Source organism: Ursus maritimus, assembly GCF_017311325.1.
Source record: "Ursus maritimus isolate PB19 chromosome X unlocalized genomic scaffold, ASM1731132v1 scaffold_X1, whole genome shotgun sequence".
In the NCBI taxonomy this organism is placed as follows: domain Eukaryota; kingdom Metazoa; phylum Chordata; class Mammalia; order Carnivora; family Ursidae; genus Ursus; species Ursus maritimus.
The window spans coordinates 104,762,804-104,780,669 of record NW_024423319.1 but is presented as its reverse complement, the minus strand read 5'-3'; the positions used below and the strand labels follow the sequence as shown (position 1 = coordinate 104,780,669).

General features: G+C 42.0%; 1 protein-coding gene across 2 annotated transcripts in view; it reads left to right on the top strand.

The window, feature by feature from the left end:
* PDK3 (pyruvate dehydrogenase kinase 3) overlaps positions 1 to 9,046 on the top strand; it is a 64,872-nt gene extending 55,826 nt beyond the window's left edge. For both annotated transcript variants that reach the window (XM_040633396.1, XM_040633390.1), the window contains 3 exons: positions 1,959 to 2,072; positions 3,380 to 3,519; positions 8,352 to 9,046. In XM_040633396.1, coding sequence (XP_040489330.1) covers positions 1,959 to 2,072; positions 3,380 to 3,519; positions 8,352 to 8,382 — 285 coding nt within the window. In that variant the 3' untranslated portion in view covers positions 8,383 to 9,046. The remainder of the gene's footprint in view (positions 1 to 1,958; positions 2,073 to 3,379; positions 3,520 to 8,351) is intronic.
* Positions 9,047 to 17,866: the final 8,820 nt, after the last annotated feature.

The following is a 17,866-nucleotide window of genomic DNA, read 5'->3' as shown; positions in this document are numbered from 1 at the left end:
CAAGGTCATTGCACTCATTAGGGCACAGCTGGCACTGATCGCATCAGCGTTCTTTCCCGTGTCACATACGGCCTCTCCTTTTGAAGAAAGACTTCCACTAGCATCTGTCCCAGTTATCAACTGTATATGTCCCCAACTCCTGTCGGGTCCTTTGACACCCTAGGAAAACTTGGGTGAACCTCATCCAATCCGAGTTAGAGACCCCTCTTCTGGGTTCTCACGGCTTACCTGGCTTCTCACACCCAACGATGGCGTTGGGCTCAGGCGTTCTTGGCTGTTTCCTCATATGAGGGCAAGCTCTGGGTCTTGCTGGAGTGTAGGAGGCAGATTTCCTTGGCCTCTTGCTGGACTGTTCTAGTTTCTTTGCTGTGGTGACCACATTCATCATCATGGGTGCCTTGTCCTCACCACCGGCCATATTCTTTCAGTACTAAAGCCCTGGAATGACAGTGTGCTCGGTCATACCCAACCCTTTGGGTTAGGCCCTGCCCTAAGGAAGGAATCCAGGAAAGATGCTGGCAGATGGTAGAAATCCATGTAACCTGGTAAAATTGCTGCTCTGTAGTAGCCATAATAGCAGCTTCCGTTTATTTACTCTTACGAGGTCTTAGGCACTGTGTCAAGACTTGACACTTGTTATATTATTTAATCCTCAGAGCAGCTCTGAGGGAGGCTTTTTATTACATTTTCACATGACAAAACAGTCTCAGAGGGGTTGAATAAACTGCTCAGAGTGGATTTCTACTTAGGTCTCTCTGAGCCTAAAGCCTGGGCAGCCTCTGCTCTATGAGCACGTTACCCCATTGCTTCCCTCGTTAACCTTGTCAGTGGATTTCATCAGAGGGGCCAAAGCTTGCGGCACTGAACCTACCCCTCCACTCCAGACTTAACTGAGATTAGTCTCAGTTGTTCTTATTGTTCTTGTCAATATCTGAGACCTTCGCTTTTTTCCACAACCTGTTACATTCAGGGTTCTATGACATGAGGATACAGGAGGGTACTGGAATTGTTTTCTCATCTCTAAACATATGTGATCTACCAATAATCAAAATATTTCAGCATTCCCAGAATCTTAGGAAGTAGACTCTCAGGAAATTTTCTTTTCAGCGCATTAGCCTGGGTACTGGGAGATTTGAACTCTTGTGCTACTCAATTTAATTTTCATTTCAGAGAGCAAGAAAATCTGATAATGGAATTTTGGGATGATGTGGTTTAGTTTTGTTACCAGTTCAAATTCCACTTGATTTGGAATTTGCTTTAAAAATGCCAACAGTTTGCTTTAAAATGCTAAAAAAGCATTAGTCAAAACCTGGAGTATTTCTAATATTTTCCAAACATAAGAGAAGTGTTTTTGCAGGGTGAAAATAGATTGTTTGCCATAAATGAACATATACATCATTGTAAAGGTTGGATCAATAGTTTATTTGCTTTAAACCTGAATTAAGAATTCCTTTTGGGGGGGGCGCCTGGGTGGCACAGCGGTTAAGCGTCTGCCTTCGGCTCAGGGCGTGATCCCGGCATTATGGGATCGAGCCCCGCATCAGGCTCCTCCTCTCTGAGCCTGCTTCTTCCTCTCCCACTCCCCCTGCTTGTGTTCCCTCTCTCGCTGGCTGTCTCTATCTCTGTCAAATAAATAAATAAAATCTTTAAAAAAAAAAAAAAGAATTCCTTTTGATCGGGACCCCTGGGTGGCTCAGGCAGTTGGGCATCCAACTCTTGATTTTGGCTCAGGTCATGATCTCAGGGTCCTGGGATCAGGCCCTACGTTGGGCTCCCCACTCAGGGAAATCTGTTGAAGGATTGTCTCTCCCCCTCTCCTGCTCGTGCTCTCTCTTGCTCTCGCTCTCTAAATAAATAAATTTTTAAAAGAGAATTTCTTTTACTCTTCTGAGTAGTCCTCATACCAAGTATTTAGCATTTGTGCATGTCTCACTGTATTAATTTTCTTTTCTCGATAGGCTGGATTTGGTTATGGCTTGCCAATTTCTCGTCTGTATGCTAGATATTTCCAAGGAGATCTAAAACTCTATTCCATGGAAGGAGTCGGTACTGACGCTGTCATTTATTTAAAGGTACTACACTTTAATTAGTTATATGAAGGCATCTTTGCTTTTGAAAGCTTTAAGTGCTAATAACTAATGGAGAATAGCACTACATCATCTCTTACATTCATTTCAGATTTACTTCAGTTTTATGGGAAAACCAGGGTATGTCCTGCCCTTGATTTTATGCTCAGATATAGCAAAATATGAAACATGGAGATGTAAAAACTAAAATACTGATTTTTAAAGCCATGATTCTTACTTGTGATTTTAAATTGCGTAAGCATTGAAAGGACTAATCTAAGGGGAGACAGATTTTTCATAAACTGAAGCGTTTTAGTCTTTTACTTTAAAACTCACTGGCTTTCCCAGAGTTCCAAGAATTCAGTAATCGTAATGTGGTGATATAAAAGGCTGATCTAATAACAAAGCTTCCATAACACAGGTTTTCTCATGCATTGCTGGCATCAGACTTTTACTTATTTCTAAACTCTGGAATATTTGGAGGATTTTTTTGAATAGGCAATATAGGCACGTAGTAAAAAATTGAGAAGCTACAAAAGGGAAAACTCAAGTCTTTCCCACCACTGTCTCTAAGTCACCCGCTTCTCTTTCCCAGAGGTTACCATGGTACCAGGTTCTCATGGAGCCTACTGGAGTTGATTCTGCATTGATAAACATATGGGGGGAAATAATTTTTTCCCACATAATGATTATTTCAGCATTTTGCTTTTTTTTTTTTTTTTTTTTTTTTTTAGCTTTCCTGTATAGCTTGGAGATCTTTCTATACCCATTCATACAGAGCTGGTCATTCTTTTTAACAGCTGTGTAATGTGTTACGTGTTGTATGTAATGTGGTACACCATTATTTATCCCGTTATTTGGAGCGTTCATCTTAGATGCCAATGCATCTGAATGATATGATATTTGATATCACCTTATGGGCTTATGTTTATAAACTTAGTATGTATGAAACTTTATTTCTGTATGGGCCCTCTGAGAGAGCAACTGGCCGGTGAATAGTGCTTGGCCTAAGACCATATAGTCAAGATGATGGAGTATCTCAAAGCAGTATTAACTGAATTAAAATGCTTTTTCTTCTGGTTACTTTATGTACTTTAGTACTGGTTTTGAATGAGTGAATGTTTTTATTCCTTTAAGAGAACTTTAATTTCATCCTGGCCAATCTAAGTAAACTATGAAAATGTAATATTAATATAATTCTAAAAATATGCATTAAGGTTTCTAATGTTTTAAATAGTAAAATTGGCCTTAGTATCTCATCTGAGAAAAATGACACTGTGGACCTTCGGTGTATATTTTTGTCTGCCTCATAGGCACTTTCAAGTGAATCATTTGAGAGACTTCCGGTTTTTAATAAGTCTGCATGGCGTCATTACAAGACCACACCTGAAGCTGATGACTGGAGCAATCCCAGCAGAGAACCTCGGGATGCCTCAAAATACAAGGCGAAACAGTAATTTCCCACTTTGCTTTCTATTATCAAGTATCTGATTTTTCCCTAGAATGTACCAGCCAGATGATACCTTTAGCCAAATCTTCTTTGTGGTTTTATTCACTGGAAGAGCAAAATGATCTCTAAAGAAAGGTTGGAGCAGCTTTTTCACTCCAGACAGGAAGGACAGCAAGAACTGGGTAGTCAGAGTAGCCCTTCCCCTAGAGGTGCTGATGTTCTAGGAGTCCTTATACTGTGAAGGTATTGAGAGCAGTGAGCAAGGTTTATCCTGCGGTAGATTTGATTTTGAAAGTAAGTTTTGCAATTTGTCATCACTTATAGAGATTGACAGGAGAATGTTTAGAGAAAGTCTGTGGGCAGGTTGAATCTGAAAAAAATGAAGAAGTTAAAATTGTCAGTCAAGATAAACAAGATGTGATTTATCCATACAACAGAAAAGGACACATACTCTATGATTCCACTTAAGTGAGGTACATAGCAAAGTCAAATTCATAGGGACAGAAGGTGGAATGGTTGCCAAGGGCAGGGGGAATGAGGAGTTCGTGTTTAATGGGTACAGAGTTTCTGTTGGGAAGATGAAATTCTGGAGGGGGATGGTGGCGGTGGTTGCACAACACTGTGAATGTACTTAAGCCACTGAACTGTGCACATAAAAACAGCCATTTCTTACCATGTTACCAGATAACAAATGTTATGTCTCGTTTACCACAATAAATAAATGAAGAAAGAAAAAAGAAACCTAATCACAGAACAACAGCTTTTACTACTTTATGGTAATAAGGGCAACAATCCAATCTTTGGTTTCCAATTATTTTCCCTTCTGACTACTATTAGGCTCCGGCTCTACTAGCAACAATAACGGCTCTATTTATTTAAAGTAACATTTTATTAACAGAACAGTACTATATGTGCATTGTAAAAAATTAGAAAATGTAAGTAAGCAAAAAAAGGAAAGAGAAACCACCATATTCCCACAACCCAGATACTTTGCTATTTGTATGTGTACGTATTTTCCCCCAAATGAGATCTAATTATTTATACTGTTTTACAACCTGGTTTTATTTCATTTAACCATTTTCACCTTTCCACGTCAGTAAATTTTCATCTTGAAAATGTCCCTGAATTGCCCAAACCCGGATCAGTTCCTAGATTGTATAACAAATTTGAGTAGATTTCAAGTTGCTTTTAATCTAGAACAATTTTTTTGTTGGTGCCGAGAGACCATCCTAGTTGTCTTGCAAAAGTATCCCACCTTGATTTATTTGGTTTCTTCTTTGACATGTCATTTAGCTTTTCCCCCATTCTCTGTATTTCCTCTAAACTGTAAGTTCATCTCAAGATTCAAGGGAGCATTTCTCATAAGCACTGTTTCAGAATTACACTGTGAGACGCATGATATCTGATTGACCCACCATTAGTGATGTTAAGATTGGCCATGTTTCATGTTTCAGGATTGACTGACTGATCCCTCCATGGTATAGTTGTTTTTCCCTTCTGAACTAGAAAATAATCTGGGAGCGCCTGAGTGGCTGAGTCAGTTAAGCGGCGAACTCTTGATTTTGGCTCAGGTCATGATCTCAGTGCCCTGAGATTGAACCCCATGGCCGGCTTCCCGCTCAATGGGGAGTCCGCTTGAAGATTCACCCTCTCCCTCTGCCCCTCCCCCTGCTCATACATGTATGCTCTCCCTCTCTCTTTCTCAAACAAATAATTAAATCTTTTTTTTTTTTAAAAAAAGAAAGTAATGTGTGTAGCACTATTTCAGCTCTGTGCAACCATCACCTAACGATTTTTAACACCAGTCTGTAATTATGGCCTGAATCAATAATTTTATTAATGTTTCTAAGATGACTTATTTTTTTAAGATGAGTTATTTTTAATATCATTCCTTTGACAATTATTAGCTGACATTCTCCTGTAAAGTTCTTCCTCATCAATGCAGGCCATTTAGATACCTTTTTATTTTTAGATTTTATTTATTTATTTTAGAGAGGGTTAGAGAGTGGAAGAGGGGGGAGGAGCAGAGGGAGAGAGAGAATCCCAGGCAGACTCTGCGCTACGTGGGGAGCCGACATAGGGCTCAATCTGAGATTGATTGAGAGCCATAATCTCAACCTGAGATTATGACCTGAGCCAAAATCAAGAGTTGGATGCTTAACCGACTGAGCCACCCAGGTGCTCCCATTTAGGTATTTTTTGAAGTACAGTTCCTCCTGACAAGACAGGATAAGAATTTAAATCTTCTCTTTAATTACCAATTTTCAAGGTAGGAAGTTGAGGTAAAATCCACCTTAAATTAACAAATGCATTTCTGGCTTTCTCTTTTTCGAGCATTATTATGGATAGTGTAGACTTTCCTTCAGTATGTTTCAATTAGAACTTAACACACACACACACACACACACACACGTATATAAAGTGCACAAGTCTTAAGTTTATAGCCTGACACATTTTTACATCTATATTTCTAGCACCTGGAAAGGGCCCTCCTTTCTGATAAGACTCTTCCCCCTTTATCATCCCCACCATGTAGACATTATTCTGACTCTGTCACCCATTCTTATAAGTGACTCTATCACTTCTTAAACTTAAAAGGAACGTGTAGTATGTACTCGTTTTGTGTCTGGATTTCTGTGAAGTTCATCGATGTTATCGTGTGTAGCAGCCATCTTTTTGATGATTAAATTGGCACACCTTTGGCCATTGGTAACTATTTCGAGTCATATCCTCAGTGTTCCTTTGCTAAAACCCCACTGATCTTTGAGAGCTTTTTCTGGCCCAAGATGATATCGCGGTCACATCTTATACCTTCCCTGCCTCCATCCTAGAAGCAGCCATTTCCCTCAAGGAGTCCTATTTGCCTCTAACAGGTATTAGAGACCCTAATCTGGAAGTTGGGGATGTACATTATACCTTATATAGTCCCCTTTTCTGGACAGAACTATACAATACCCATTTTTAAATCATAAGTTCAGGGGCGCCTGGGTGGCTCAGCCGTTAAGCGTCTGCCTTTGTCTCAGGTCATGATCCCAGCGTTCTGGGATCGAGCCCTGCCTTGGATTCCCTGCTCAGTGGGAAGCCTGCTTCTCCCTCTCCCACTTCCCCTGCTTGTGTTCTCTCTCTCGCTGCCTCTCTCTGTGTCAAATAAATAAGTAAAATCTTTAAAAAAATAAAAACAAATCATAAGTTGTTTTCAATTGATGTTTTCAGTTCGATTTTAACATTGCAATGTATTTTAATTGTGCATCTTTCTTCTTACCCTGAAAATCTTGACTCTTAACGTAATGCAACAGAAAGGTATTTGTATGCACATATAGTTGATATAGCTTTGTGATTTTGCCCCATTATAGTAGCGTTGGTCTTTTCTGATTAATGATATAAAGGGCATCTCTATTGATTTTTTCTCTATGGAAGCATTGTGATGGACCTCTGTAGAGTATTGCTGGACCAGTCATTCATCTCAAAGAGGAGTTTGGTTTGTGCACGTGAGTGCAAGCGTCCCCACGGCTGTGCATACAGACATACACATACCATCCCTGGCCAAGATGAAGCTAAATCAGCTTGAAACAATTGGATCCATTTCCCTTGATTTGATTTTCAGCCTCTGTGTCAGTCAGGTGACATGTTGGGCATCACTGTGACCAATTAATACAAGCTCTTGCTCTGCTAGAGGGAGTTATTTGGGTAGTACAGAAGCAGTCTTTCTAAATCATATGGTCCGTTTGGACTGTAAAAAGATGGCTTTAATTGAATCTTGTTTTAAATGCCATTTTAAAACTCTAAATAGTTTAGTAGGTTGTATACTAATTATGAGTCTTGATTTCTAATATATTATTAGGTAAACAACTTTTAGCAGAAAGCAATATTTAAAATTGGAAAATGGTTAGCCTGATGATTAAAATTGTTAAATTATACAAATAGGATAATTGGTGGTGATCTTGGGAAAATATTTAGTGTACCTATGGTAAATTCACTAGGTGAATGAAAAATGCTACAAAAATGTATTTTCTAATCAGATTTTTCTTTTTCTTTTTTTTTGGCTTTTTAAGTTTTTATTTTAATTCCATTTAGTTAACGTGCTGTGTAATACTAGTTTCAAGCGTACAATATAGTGATTCAGCACTTGCACACATCACCCAGTGCTCATCACAATCTAATCAGATTTTTAATAACAGCTTTATTGAGATATAATTCACATACCCCCATAAAATTCACCCCCTTAAAGTGTACAGTTTTATGTATTCACAGAGTATGCGACCCTCACCACCGTCTAATTTTAGAACGTTTGTACCATCTCAAAAAGAAACCCTTTACCCATTAGTACTCATTCCTCATTTCTAATCAGGTTTTTAACTGAGGGTAAAGAACTGTTTGAAGTATGTATAAGGGGAGTGCCTGAGTGGCTCAGTCAGTTAAGTGTCTGCCTTCATCTCAGGTCATGATCCTGGGGTCATGGGATCGAGTCCCGCATCACGCTCCCTGCTCAGCGGGAAGCCCGCTTCTCCCTCTCCCTCTGCCCCTCCGCCCTACTCATGCTCTCTCTTGCTATCTCTCTCTCTCAAATAAATAAATAAAATCTCTTTTTGAAGAATGTATGAGGGATGTGAGGGCGATCTGGCTGCGACATCTGTCACCCCATTGATCGCCAGGGTTGAAGTATGTACGAGTAATAAATGGTAATTCTTTTTCTGTAGTAACCATAGAGAATAATTTTGAGATAAGACAAAGCTTTTTGAATTATCACTGTAACTAAATGCTCTGAGTAAATCTTGGTTAAATAGAGAAGGTTGTACTCAAGCTCACTATGGATATTCCTGTTCTTTTCTTTGTAGGGACAAGATCAAGACTAATAGAACTTTCTAGAGAACTGAATGCTCATGTCATCTCTGAGAAGAAAGATTGTCTTCTGCAAGTCAACCAGAGAGAACTCCTTTTCTCCACCAAGTCTGAGCAAGGCACTATAGTTACTCCAGTGCTTGAATGTGTAATTTCTCTATATGAGCTGGACCTTTTCCACAAAAACCTTCCTGTAGCTGCCAGATCGTCACTAAAGTAGTAACCTGAGCAATTTTTCCTAGTACGTTGCCGTGGTTTGGTTGGCTCCCGTCGTAAGAGAGTGCAGAGCCTCGTTAGTGCTCTGCTGCCCTCATGCTTCCCTCCTCCTCGTCATAAAGTCGAGTGTCTACATTCTCCCCAGGATTCTAAGCTCCTTCCTCATTCCAGATACAGCCAGTTTCTGCTGTTGCTCTTTGTGACCAAACACCATGGTTTTCCAAACCACCCACTAAGGCCCGGGTGATCTAGAAGTTGAAGACACCCAGCAGAGTGTGTCTTGATCATTCAGTCCTGGGGCCCTTCGTCTCACATGCGTCCTTCCTCACCCTGTGATTTCAACTCTTTCTTCTTCTGTCTGATCTGAGTGAGGTGCGGCTCCTTTCACATTAGCTCTTACTCTCTGATGCATTGCTTTTATTTTAAAATTCATTTGTGTACTTCCATTCTGTCAATTAAAGCGTTCCAAAAGTTGTCTTGGGATTTTTCACTTAACCGCTTGGTTTCAAAGATCTTAAGTGAAAAACTACCTTCCGGTTATTATCGAGTTTGTGAAAAGTGGGAAGTGGAGTTTTTGTGCTATGTAAAAATTTTGCTAGTCTAGTTATTCTATTCTATTGCTTTGTAGTTTTCTGAGGAATTGGAAGTCCCTGTGTGAGGTGCTTTACCAGTTGTAAGATCGGCTACCGAAGGGAAAAGCTCTTTCTAGTTGATTTTGAAAAATGCCCTAGGTCTTCATAATTTTCATTTTCATGAATTTTTGGCCAGTTCTGGAATTGTCGATCTGATTTTCATACTCCTTTACTTTTTTGCTGAAAGCTGGACTGGGCAGAGGCCTTGGGGTGAGGAAAGAGAAGCGGTGTTGTGCTGACCCCTCAGCCACGGAAGCCTTCCAAGAGTCCAGATTAAAGGCACAGTTTATACTGCTCCACAGGATGTGTTTCTTTTCACTGTATTTTTCATATCATCTACTTTGGCTTCTGCTTTCTCTTGACGCCCATATAAATGCTTTCAACCAATTTTCAAGTATCGAGTGCACTGGTGGAGAAGTCGTCATTTGTCAGGTATTCCCCTCCTTCAGTGCCACGGCAGCGGCGGTGAGGTTGCCCCACTGTGGTCCCCGTGGGGGGCCTCCCTGGGAGGAGTTGTGTTCTGACCAGCTGTGCGTGGGTCAGTGGCACCCCTTCTCTTCGTTCTGCGGAGTCTGATTTTGTTTCATTATGTTACCTGAGCTCATGGTAGTTCCCTTCATCTTTAGTTCTCCTCTCTTCCATCCTTAGGAGGATCTCATCAGAGAACTCATATAATCCATCAGAGAAGAGAAAGACAGATGGACTTCTGAGAGAGCGGGGACGGGATGGCCCATATGGAAGCCTGCAGGCTTGAGGACTGAGTCTGTCTTGGGGATGGGCTGTTCCGTAGGATTGTTTCCTCATGTAAAAGATGTGAAAATAACGACCCTTTCCATTTGAAGTCCCTGGCTTTCTTACGAACATTAGATAATATATCGTTATCTTACTAGGCCTCCATTTCTAAACATGCACCTTTATACTTTCAAGTATGAAATACCGTAGGGGGAAGGAGGCCACAAATTCAGGACTGGTCCCTCCTGCCTTGTTCTGGCAGTGTTTTACTGTGTTGGGCCCTCCCCACAAGCTCCGTAGGGTTGAAGAAGGAAAATAAGGGGTGGAAAACTCCTATCACACTCTTCCCTTTACAGGTCTTTTTCAAAAGCGAAGATTTCTTTCTTGTTTTAATGACTTCATTGGTAGTCCTTTTACTAATGGACTTTCTGGCTCACTTCTATCCATCTAACCCCAGTAGTCTTGGCTCTCCTGTCTGCTTTCTGCATTAAGAGTTGAACTTTGCTTCCAGAACAACCATAAGAAGAGTTGTGGGAACATCTCACAGCTTAGTGGCCCGCACATTCATTTTTCCTCTTGTCGCCTGTACATGCTTCTCTGAACCCAGGTGCGTCCCTCTGGCTGTTTGCTCGGGTTGTCAAAGCAAATGGTCAAATTGCACATAGAGCTTGTAAAATAAATAGACATTGACCCTTTTTCAGCTAAATTCATTTAGTTGTCCCATTTCTTCTGTGTTTCCCTCTCATTTACTTGATTTTTAGTATTGGGGGACTACATCTACTCTTTGGAATAACTCCTGGCCCATAGTAGGGGCTTAATAAATATGAGTTGAATCAAAAAATGAAAATTGATATTTACCTTGGGTGGTGGGCAACATCTTTCTACATTCTTAAAGTGTTTTTCTTTCCAAAGTAGAAACATTTCAGGTCAGGAGCTGTGGAAATACTGAATCTCCTGTTTATAGGGCTGAGAAATGACTTCGAAATGTAGAGAAATGAAAGGAAAGAAGCAGGGATGGACCCACAAGAACTGTCTGTTCCTTTTTTTTTTTTTTGTCTCTGACTATCTGATTTTGGCTCTTTAATATAGTGGGTTCTTTCCATCCAGTCACATGAGACAATTTTATAGCCTCGCTTACAGATTCTAAAGAACCTTACATAAAGCATCCCACTTGATCCTCAGAGTGCCGTGAGGTGGGCCACGCACGTGGGACCTCTGATCTTCATATGTGTTCTAAAGCAGTTCTTTGGTTTGCCGAGGTGAATGGAAGAACCCAAGTGAGTAGTTGGGCCGTGTTTTTCCTAGGCCTGTGCTCTCAGCGGCCCACCAGGTAACCAGCTTCATCACTTTTGAGGAATTTCTTGGTTATATTAACACTCAAGGGTAAGGTAAAAACCAAAATGTGTCTATAGTGCAAGAGAACTGCATTCAGGAGAAGTTTTCTTTTGTGTGTTTTCATTTTGGCATAGTTAGTTAGAGGAGATTATCAAATGGATTTGGCAGCTTTTACCTAGAAAGACAGGCAACTTAGAGGGTATAGCTATAGGTAGTTACTGGAGTTATTTAGACTTAATTCTATGTTTCATATAACTCTGTGTTCACTGCCAGCCCTTTCATACAAAGACTCCACATTCGGTACTTGCTTTCATCCTTTGGTGGCCTGGATTACAGCTCCAGTTGGATTTTCTTGCATATTTACAAATATGCTACTGTTGCCGTTCCTTATGAGCAGTAACTTGGCTGCCCATCAGATTCATGGATCACATCCTTATTCCCTCGATTCTGTGGATGCATCACTTTATTGTCTTCCAGTGTCTGGTGGTCCTGAGAGGCCTGAGTCCAGACAGATTGTACTTCACCTTTTGTAGATGACCTGCTTATTTGTACTACGTACTTGGGGCTGCTTGTTTATCCTTGAAATTCATGACTTCGTTCGTGTCTGTGTCAGAACTGACAGTTGTCTGTTGGCTTTTTCTGCTCCACGATGAGCGATACACATTGACATTCGGGCCTTACTCCATGTCTTATGAGTTTGTTCTCTTCTTCGGTAATTTGTCCCCGTGTTGGTTCTGTGTTAACTGGCCTTCACATTATCTTTCCTTTGATTGGTTTCATCCCCTTGTCTTTCTTGATGCTGTGGATTTTTCCCCCTCAGCTCTGAGGCTCCCCAGTCACTAACTCGGTGTTCTGTGGCGTTGATGGTAGGCCTAGATGCTCACAGTGTGAGTTTCACTTCTGTTACAGTTTCATTTTTGATCTCTTTCTTTTTCTCAGCTCTGCCAGGTGTTTTCTTTCATTCTGTTATCCTGACTCCTTTGTTTCATTTCTTGGAAGGCTGAACTGTGTTATCTACAATTTTCACGGTTTCTGAAATCATTCTGTTTCCAGAACGTACTTAGTTGTCTTAGGCTTCTTTCCTTCCTTTTCTCTGGGTTGTTTTGCTCTTTTATTGTTGCACAAGTATCATGATGGGTTTTTTCGGCTTATTATTTGTCTTTGCTTGGGGCCAGTTCTAGGTGCTCAAGAACAGTGTGGAGAAATCCTCCTCGACTCTTCTCAAGCGAGAAGTGTTTGCATGGTCACCTTAGCACTTAAACTGTACAGCTAGATATTGCTGGATTGTAAGGGTGGAGGCTGGTTTTGTTTCTCAGTCTGCTGGCTGGATATAGGGGAATAAGGAGTGAAGCAAAGTCTCTTTGGGACATTTTGTCTTCCGAGTGCCTTCCGCGGGTGCTGCTGAGTCCCCTGCCCTGGGGTGGCCGGCTCTCACTGGGGGAAAGGGATTCCGCTTGAGTTTCCGCATGTCCGCTAGGTGTCGCCCTAGCAGGGGTGTGGAGGTTTGAACCTGCACTCTGCTGCCGGATGCACGCGTAGTCAGCATTTGTGTGCTTGGCTCCTGAGTTAGTGTTTCTCTCCTGCGCACACAGATGCAGCACCTGAGTTCTCACCCTCCCCTCCCAGGTTCGGCTGTGGAAATGTGCCTGCACACCGTGCACTGGGCTTCTCCAGACCGCCGGTCCTTGTGTCTCCAGGTTAACAAATGATTGGTCCGGTCCTTTGGCAACCTCTCCTGGAGTGCCCAGCAACTGTGGTCTGTTTGTTTGGCAAATGCGAGAATGCTCCTTTGATTAGTCCCCCATTTCGTTGTATCTGTCAGACACTCCCCCTGGAGTCCTTGGTATGGGGTGCTGGCTTTTATTAGTTTCATAATGGACAGCTTCTTTTTCAGGTTTTGGATGTGTGTGTTGAAGGGCGGGAGCACTTATATAAACATGAGTTTATTCTGCCATCTTCCCCACGGTCCAGGTGCATAAACATTGACTTTGAAGATAATGTCCTTCATGGTCATAATCTGTATGAAAGTAAACAGAAGAAACCAATGTCGCTAGCAGGAAAGAACCATTAATAACTTAATCAATACAGGATTTTTGTTTGTTGTTCTGTGTGGAAAGATAACTTTTAACTCAGGTTCCTGTTCCATTGATTAGAGGTATCAGTACCTTCTGGTTTGAAAATAGGGGACATTATAATGAACTTAAGAAGTTATCAACCACTGACAATTATTAATTAGTTAATTAAATATGATAGAGTATTTCAAACTGGCACATAATCAGAGTTATCAACAGAAGTGGAAGCTATTTTCAATTAACAGGTTGCTAGTCCAGCTGTCTTACTGAGGGCATTGACCCTGGTGAGAGCTTGATTGTGACGCGGGTTTTCTTACCTGTCTTTTCATTTCACCCCATTTTAAAATTTGGTTCATTGAGAGAGGAGTGCAGTCCTCATCAGGATTATTTTTGTTATTCACGAATATACCGTGAGATGGTGCGTAGGTCTGGGGCCTACTCTAGAGGCACACAAGTTCATGTTTCCAAAGTGCATTTACAGGTGGACGTCGGGGTGGGGCTTTACTGGGGCCGTTTGTAGGGTTGAAGTGTCCTTTCCTCGGGGGCCAGCATATTCCACCAGGCGGACTTTCCTCACCTTCGGAGCCCAGCATAGTGATCAAGGAGCATGAGTGACAGCCTTGCTCTAGGTACCAAACCCCACCATGCAGTGCCTTTCCTGAAAGTCAGGGTGTCTGCCCTGTTTCTGTCCTGGTGTGAAATGGAGAACCGAATGCGCGACGACGTGTCAGGGATGAATGAAATGAAAGTGGTGGATGGAGGAGTCGTGGAAAGGAAAGCTGGGTTCATTCCTCCATTTGAATAATGAGTGTCTGCAGTGCGCTATAGCGCAAGTGTGCGAAGCGTTGGGCACGCGGCAGGGATCAAGCAAATGGAAATCCCTACCTCATGACCCGTTCTTGTAAGGGAAACCGACAAGACACAAAACATGGAACGTTTCCGGTACAGTGGAGAGAGAAATAGAGTGGAGCAAATCAGTCCAGTGGAGAAAAATAAAGCCAGGAAGGGGATGCTTGGGGCGAGTTGGGGGCCCCAGACCCTGTAAATGTTGTTTTCGTCGTGGACAGATGTGTTCTGTAGATGAGGAGGTGTTTGTGATTCCGGAGTTCTCTTCACTTTTGTGTTTTTTCCTGGGCATCGGGAGAGTCCATCTTGCGTGCTTGGCTCTGTGTGCGGCTCCGCCGGGGACCCTGCCCAGGGTTGAGCACGCCTCTAGGTAGGCGGAGCCCCGGAGCCTGTGGCGTCTCCCCGGGTGGGAGGGGCCCCTGGTCAGGTGAGAGGAGCCAGCTGTTACTGTCCGTGTTCATTGAATGGTGTGTGCTGCTGTTTCCTCATAACCAAAATGCAATGACCGCAGGTTCCAGGTGTCTTTTTAGGGCCTCAGAAATCATTATTTAAATACACCTCTAACAAGGGGAGGATGCTGCTGGAGTTAAAATAGCAGCTTGTCAAGAGGAGAGACCCTCTTGACCACTTCCATACTGGTTTTAGAGGAGGAGGAAGGGATTGCCCGAGAAGGCTTCCCTCTCAAGCCCTCGGGTTGGCATTAGCGGTGGTCACCCCTAAAAATGAAGAAAATAAAATGACAGCAGTATGGCGGTCACAGGCGCCTTGAGAAACCTATTTTTCCGCCTTCTCCTCGGTCTCTAAAATAGGGACCCGAACTGCCCCTGATCCCAGCGTTAGGGTCAGTGTGGCCTCCGTGCAGCCGGGACAAGGGCTGCTCTTCATGTCGTGACCCAGTGGCCCTCTGCAGTTTCAGAGGGGACAGGAGACCTGCCCTGGACGCTTTCACCTGTCGACACGCACTGTGGCCGGTGGCCCCGTGGTAGAGGGTAGAGCTGAGGGACTGGAGAAGGAGCTGAGATGCCTTTCATTATTCCCATAGGTAGGGCCAATTTGTCACCCTTTAAGCTGTCTTTTTCACATATAAATAAAAGCACCTTAAGGCCTCACTCCCGAAAGCATCCCAACAAACCTCTGATACAGTTCCGGCCCTGCGTTAAGCAAGAGCCCACCGAGAGCCCACTGAGAGCACCGCCTGGCACACATGGGTGTCCTCACAGCGCAGCTTAAGCCCGGAGCCCGTATCGCAGGGTGACTCCCTGGCTCTGCACCCTTTTCCCTCCAGCGCTGTCAACTCTACAGGGCAGGATGCCTCCCCCCTCCTGGCCGCAAGCCACTTCAGCCCTTGATGGAGCCTGCGTAGCTCTGGAGAGTGCCGGGGCTTGATGCCTGGAGTCCCGTGGCCCAGTTTAGACTCCTGGACATATTTTTTGTGGGGTGTTGGGAAATGTTAGAGAACTAAGGAGTAGATTGGTGGTGATACTGGGTCCAGGGAGCTCACAGTGAGAGTATGAACTTAACCTGCAAAATATTTCTCTGTTCTATAAATCTCTCGGTGACATTTGGATTAATCAAGCATAATTAAATGTAGTTAGATTTTTGTCAGATTGTAGTTCAAAATAATACTCATCTATGGAGAGGGTAATATATTCTGTAGAAATTTTATTAAGCACTTTAGTTAAGCAAACACTAAGGAGAACAAAATCAGCCTCAGGAAGGTTAATTACTAAAAAAAACCAGTATAGTAGATTATGTAAATCATTTTAATTTTGAATACCGTGGCTTGAGCTTTAATTTACATAGAGAGGTATTTTGGATTTGTTTTTCATATTTTCCAAAAGTACAGAATTGCAGTTGCATTCTTTGAAAGTTCTAAGCACTAAGTTTCCATTAAGTTTGCTTAAGTTTTTCATGTTACAGTTTCCAAAAGGGAAGAATTAGAACCGCATTCTTTAAAACGCAGTTAATGATTTCAGTATTCTACTAAGCTTGTTTCAGCCCTAAGAACTGCATTTTTATTTCTGGACCTTTAAAGAAGTGATCTTTTGAAGGCAAGTCTGAAGAGAGAGAATGGTTGTGAAAGCATCCCGCTGTGCCTGGCCTTTCAATAAATGAAAAGAAATTTTTTTTTAGAAGGTAAAACATAAAGAGCTTTGACTAGTAAGATAAAACTTTTTATTTTAATAATTTCTTTAAAGGGAAAAGTAGAGAAACCAAAATGATTTTAAATGTTATATTTTTTTGTACTCTGAGAATTACATTTTCACTACCCTTGCATGTCTCAGGGAATATAGCCTTTGATAAGAATCCCCATGCAAATATCTGAAGCTGTATCACAATGTATTCTGATTTGATAGTTCTCGTCTAAATTTCTAGAAACAGTTTCAAAAGTACTGTCATCTCAGGAACACAAGATTACCCAAGAAACTTGAACCTCACATTTATCACCACTCAGATTCTATGTGCTTGAGGCCTTTTCATAGTATGTGGCATCTAAATGTCCTTTGGTAGGTATACAGAGGTGTCCATCACACTTATCTGAGATGTTCGTGGGGAGAAAAACCCTGCAGTTTGATTTTGTTTGCTAAGTTTGCTTCTTGGCCTTCCAGTTTTCTACTGGATTCTGTTTTCTATTGGAATCGAATCCTTTGGAGATAATAAAATTTTATGTAAAAGAACATTCCATTAAATACTTCTAACTTTTGCCAGCCTAAAAGTGGCCTGCTAATGTGAATTCTGTGCATAACGTTTATGAATGGACCAAAATAGCACAAATGTCAAAGAGCATATATACTGTAAGCAGTGTGTTGCCCCATGGTGAGCAAAGTATTAAGAAACGTCCAGCTCTGGTGCTTGGGGCTGTTTTCCCAGCTCTTCAGTTGCTCCTTACCTTCCAATCTGGTCAAAAATGGCAAGCTAAGAATGGAATCCATATTACTGACAGAACTACTGAATGTTTTAAGATATTCTTACCTTGAGAATCTTTTAGTGAGAAAGGAAAAAGAATCCTCACATTCAATTCTGACTCTGTTTTGGCTCTTCATATATGCCAGACATTAAAAAGACAATTACGAATGTTCAACCTGATTGGAAGTCAAAGGCATTCATCAGTTAGCTGTGCTAACATAGTGTCACCAGAAGAGTTTGCGAAAACAGGTAGGATGAGCATAAGATTTCATACTGTTGTTTATAATACATCCTGGTACCCCCTTCTTCTAAATTCCATTTTTGTCCTTTGAACTGTTAAAACCGTGGGAAACCTCAATCAGTATTTTAAAAGGCACTATATTTGTATTAAGAACTGGCTTATGCCTTTATCTCAAAAACTGCTGAGGTTACTCTCCAATGTCTGTAATTAGAACAAATGCTTTAGAATAATTGCAGTTAAAGCCTTGCAACTGTGGGGATCTGGAAGCACTGGAGACAGCCCACCACTGAAGAGGGAGCACACTGAATCGCGGGCCTCGCGCCTTCCTGAACCTAGCGCTGTCAGGAGGCGGAGTTGGCCTGGCTGAGTGGGGAACCCCAGGTAAAACGGAAAATAGAAGGGGCTAGGTCAAGACCATGTAGCCGCCTCTAGAACTCTTCCTGGGGAGAGCATTGCTAAAGTCCCTTGGTATCTTGCCTTTCACTTGTAGAAGTTCCTCCTAGTGCTGCCGTGTGAATCTGACCAAGGGA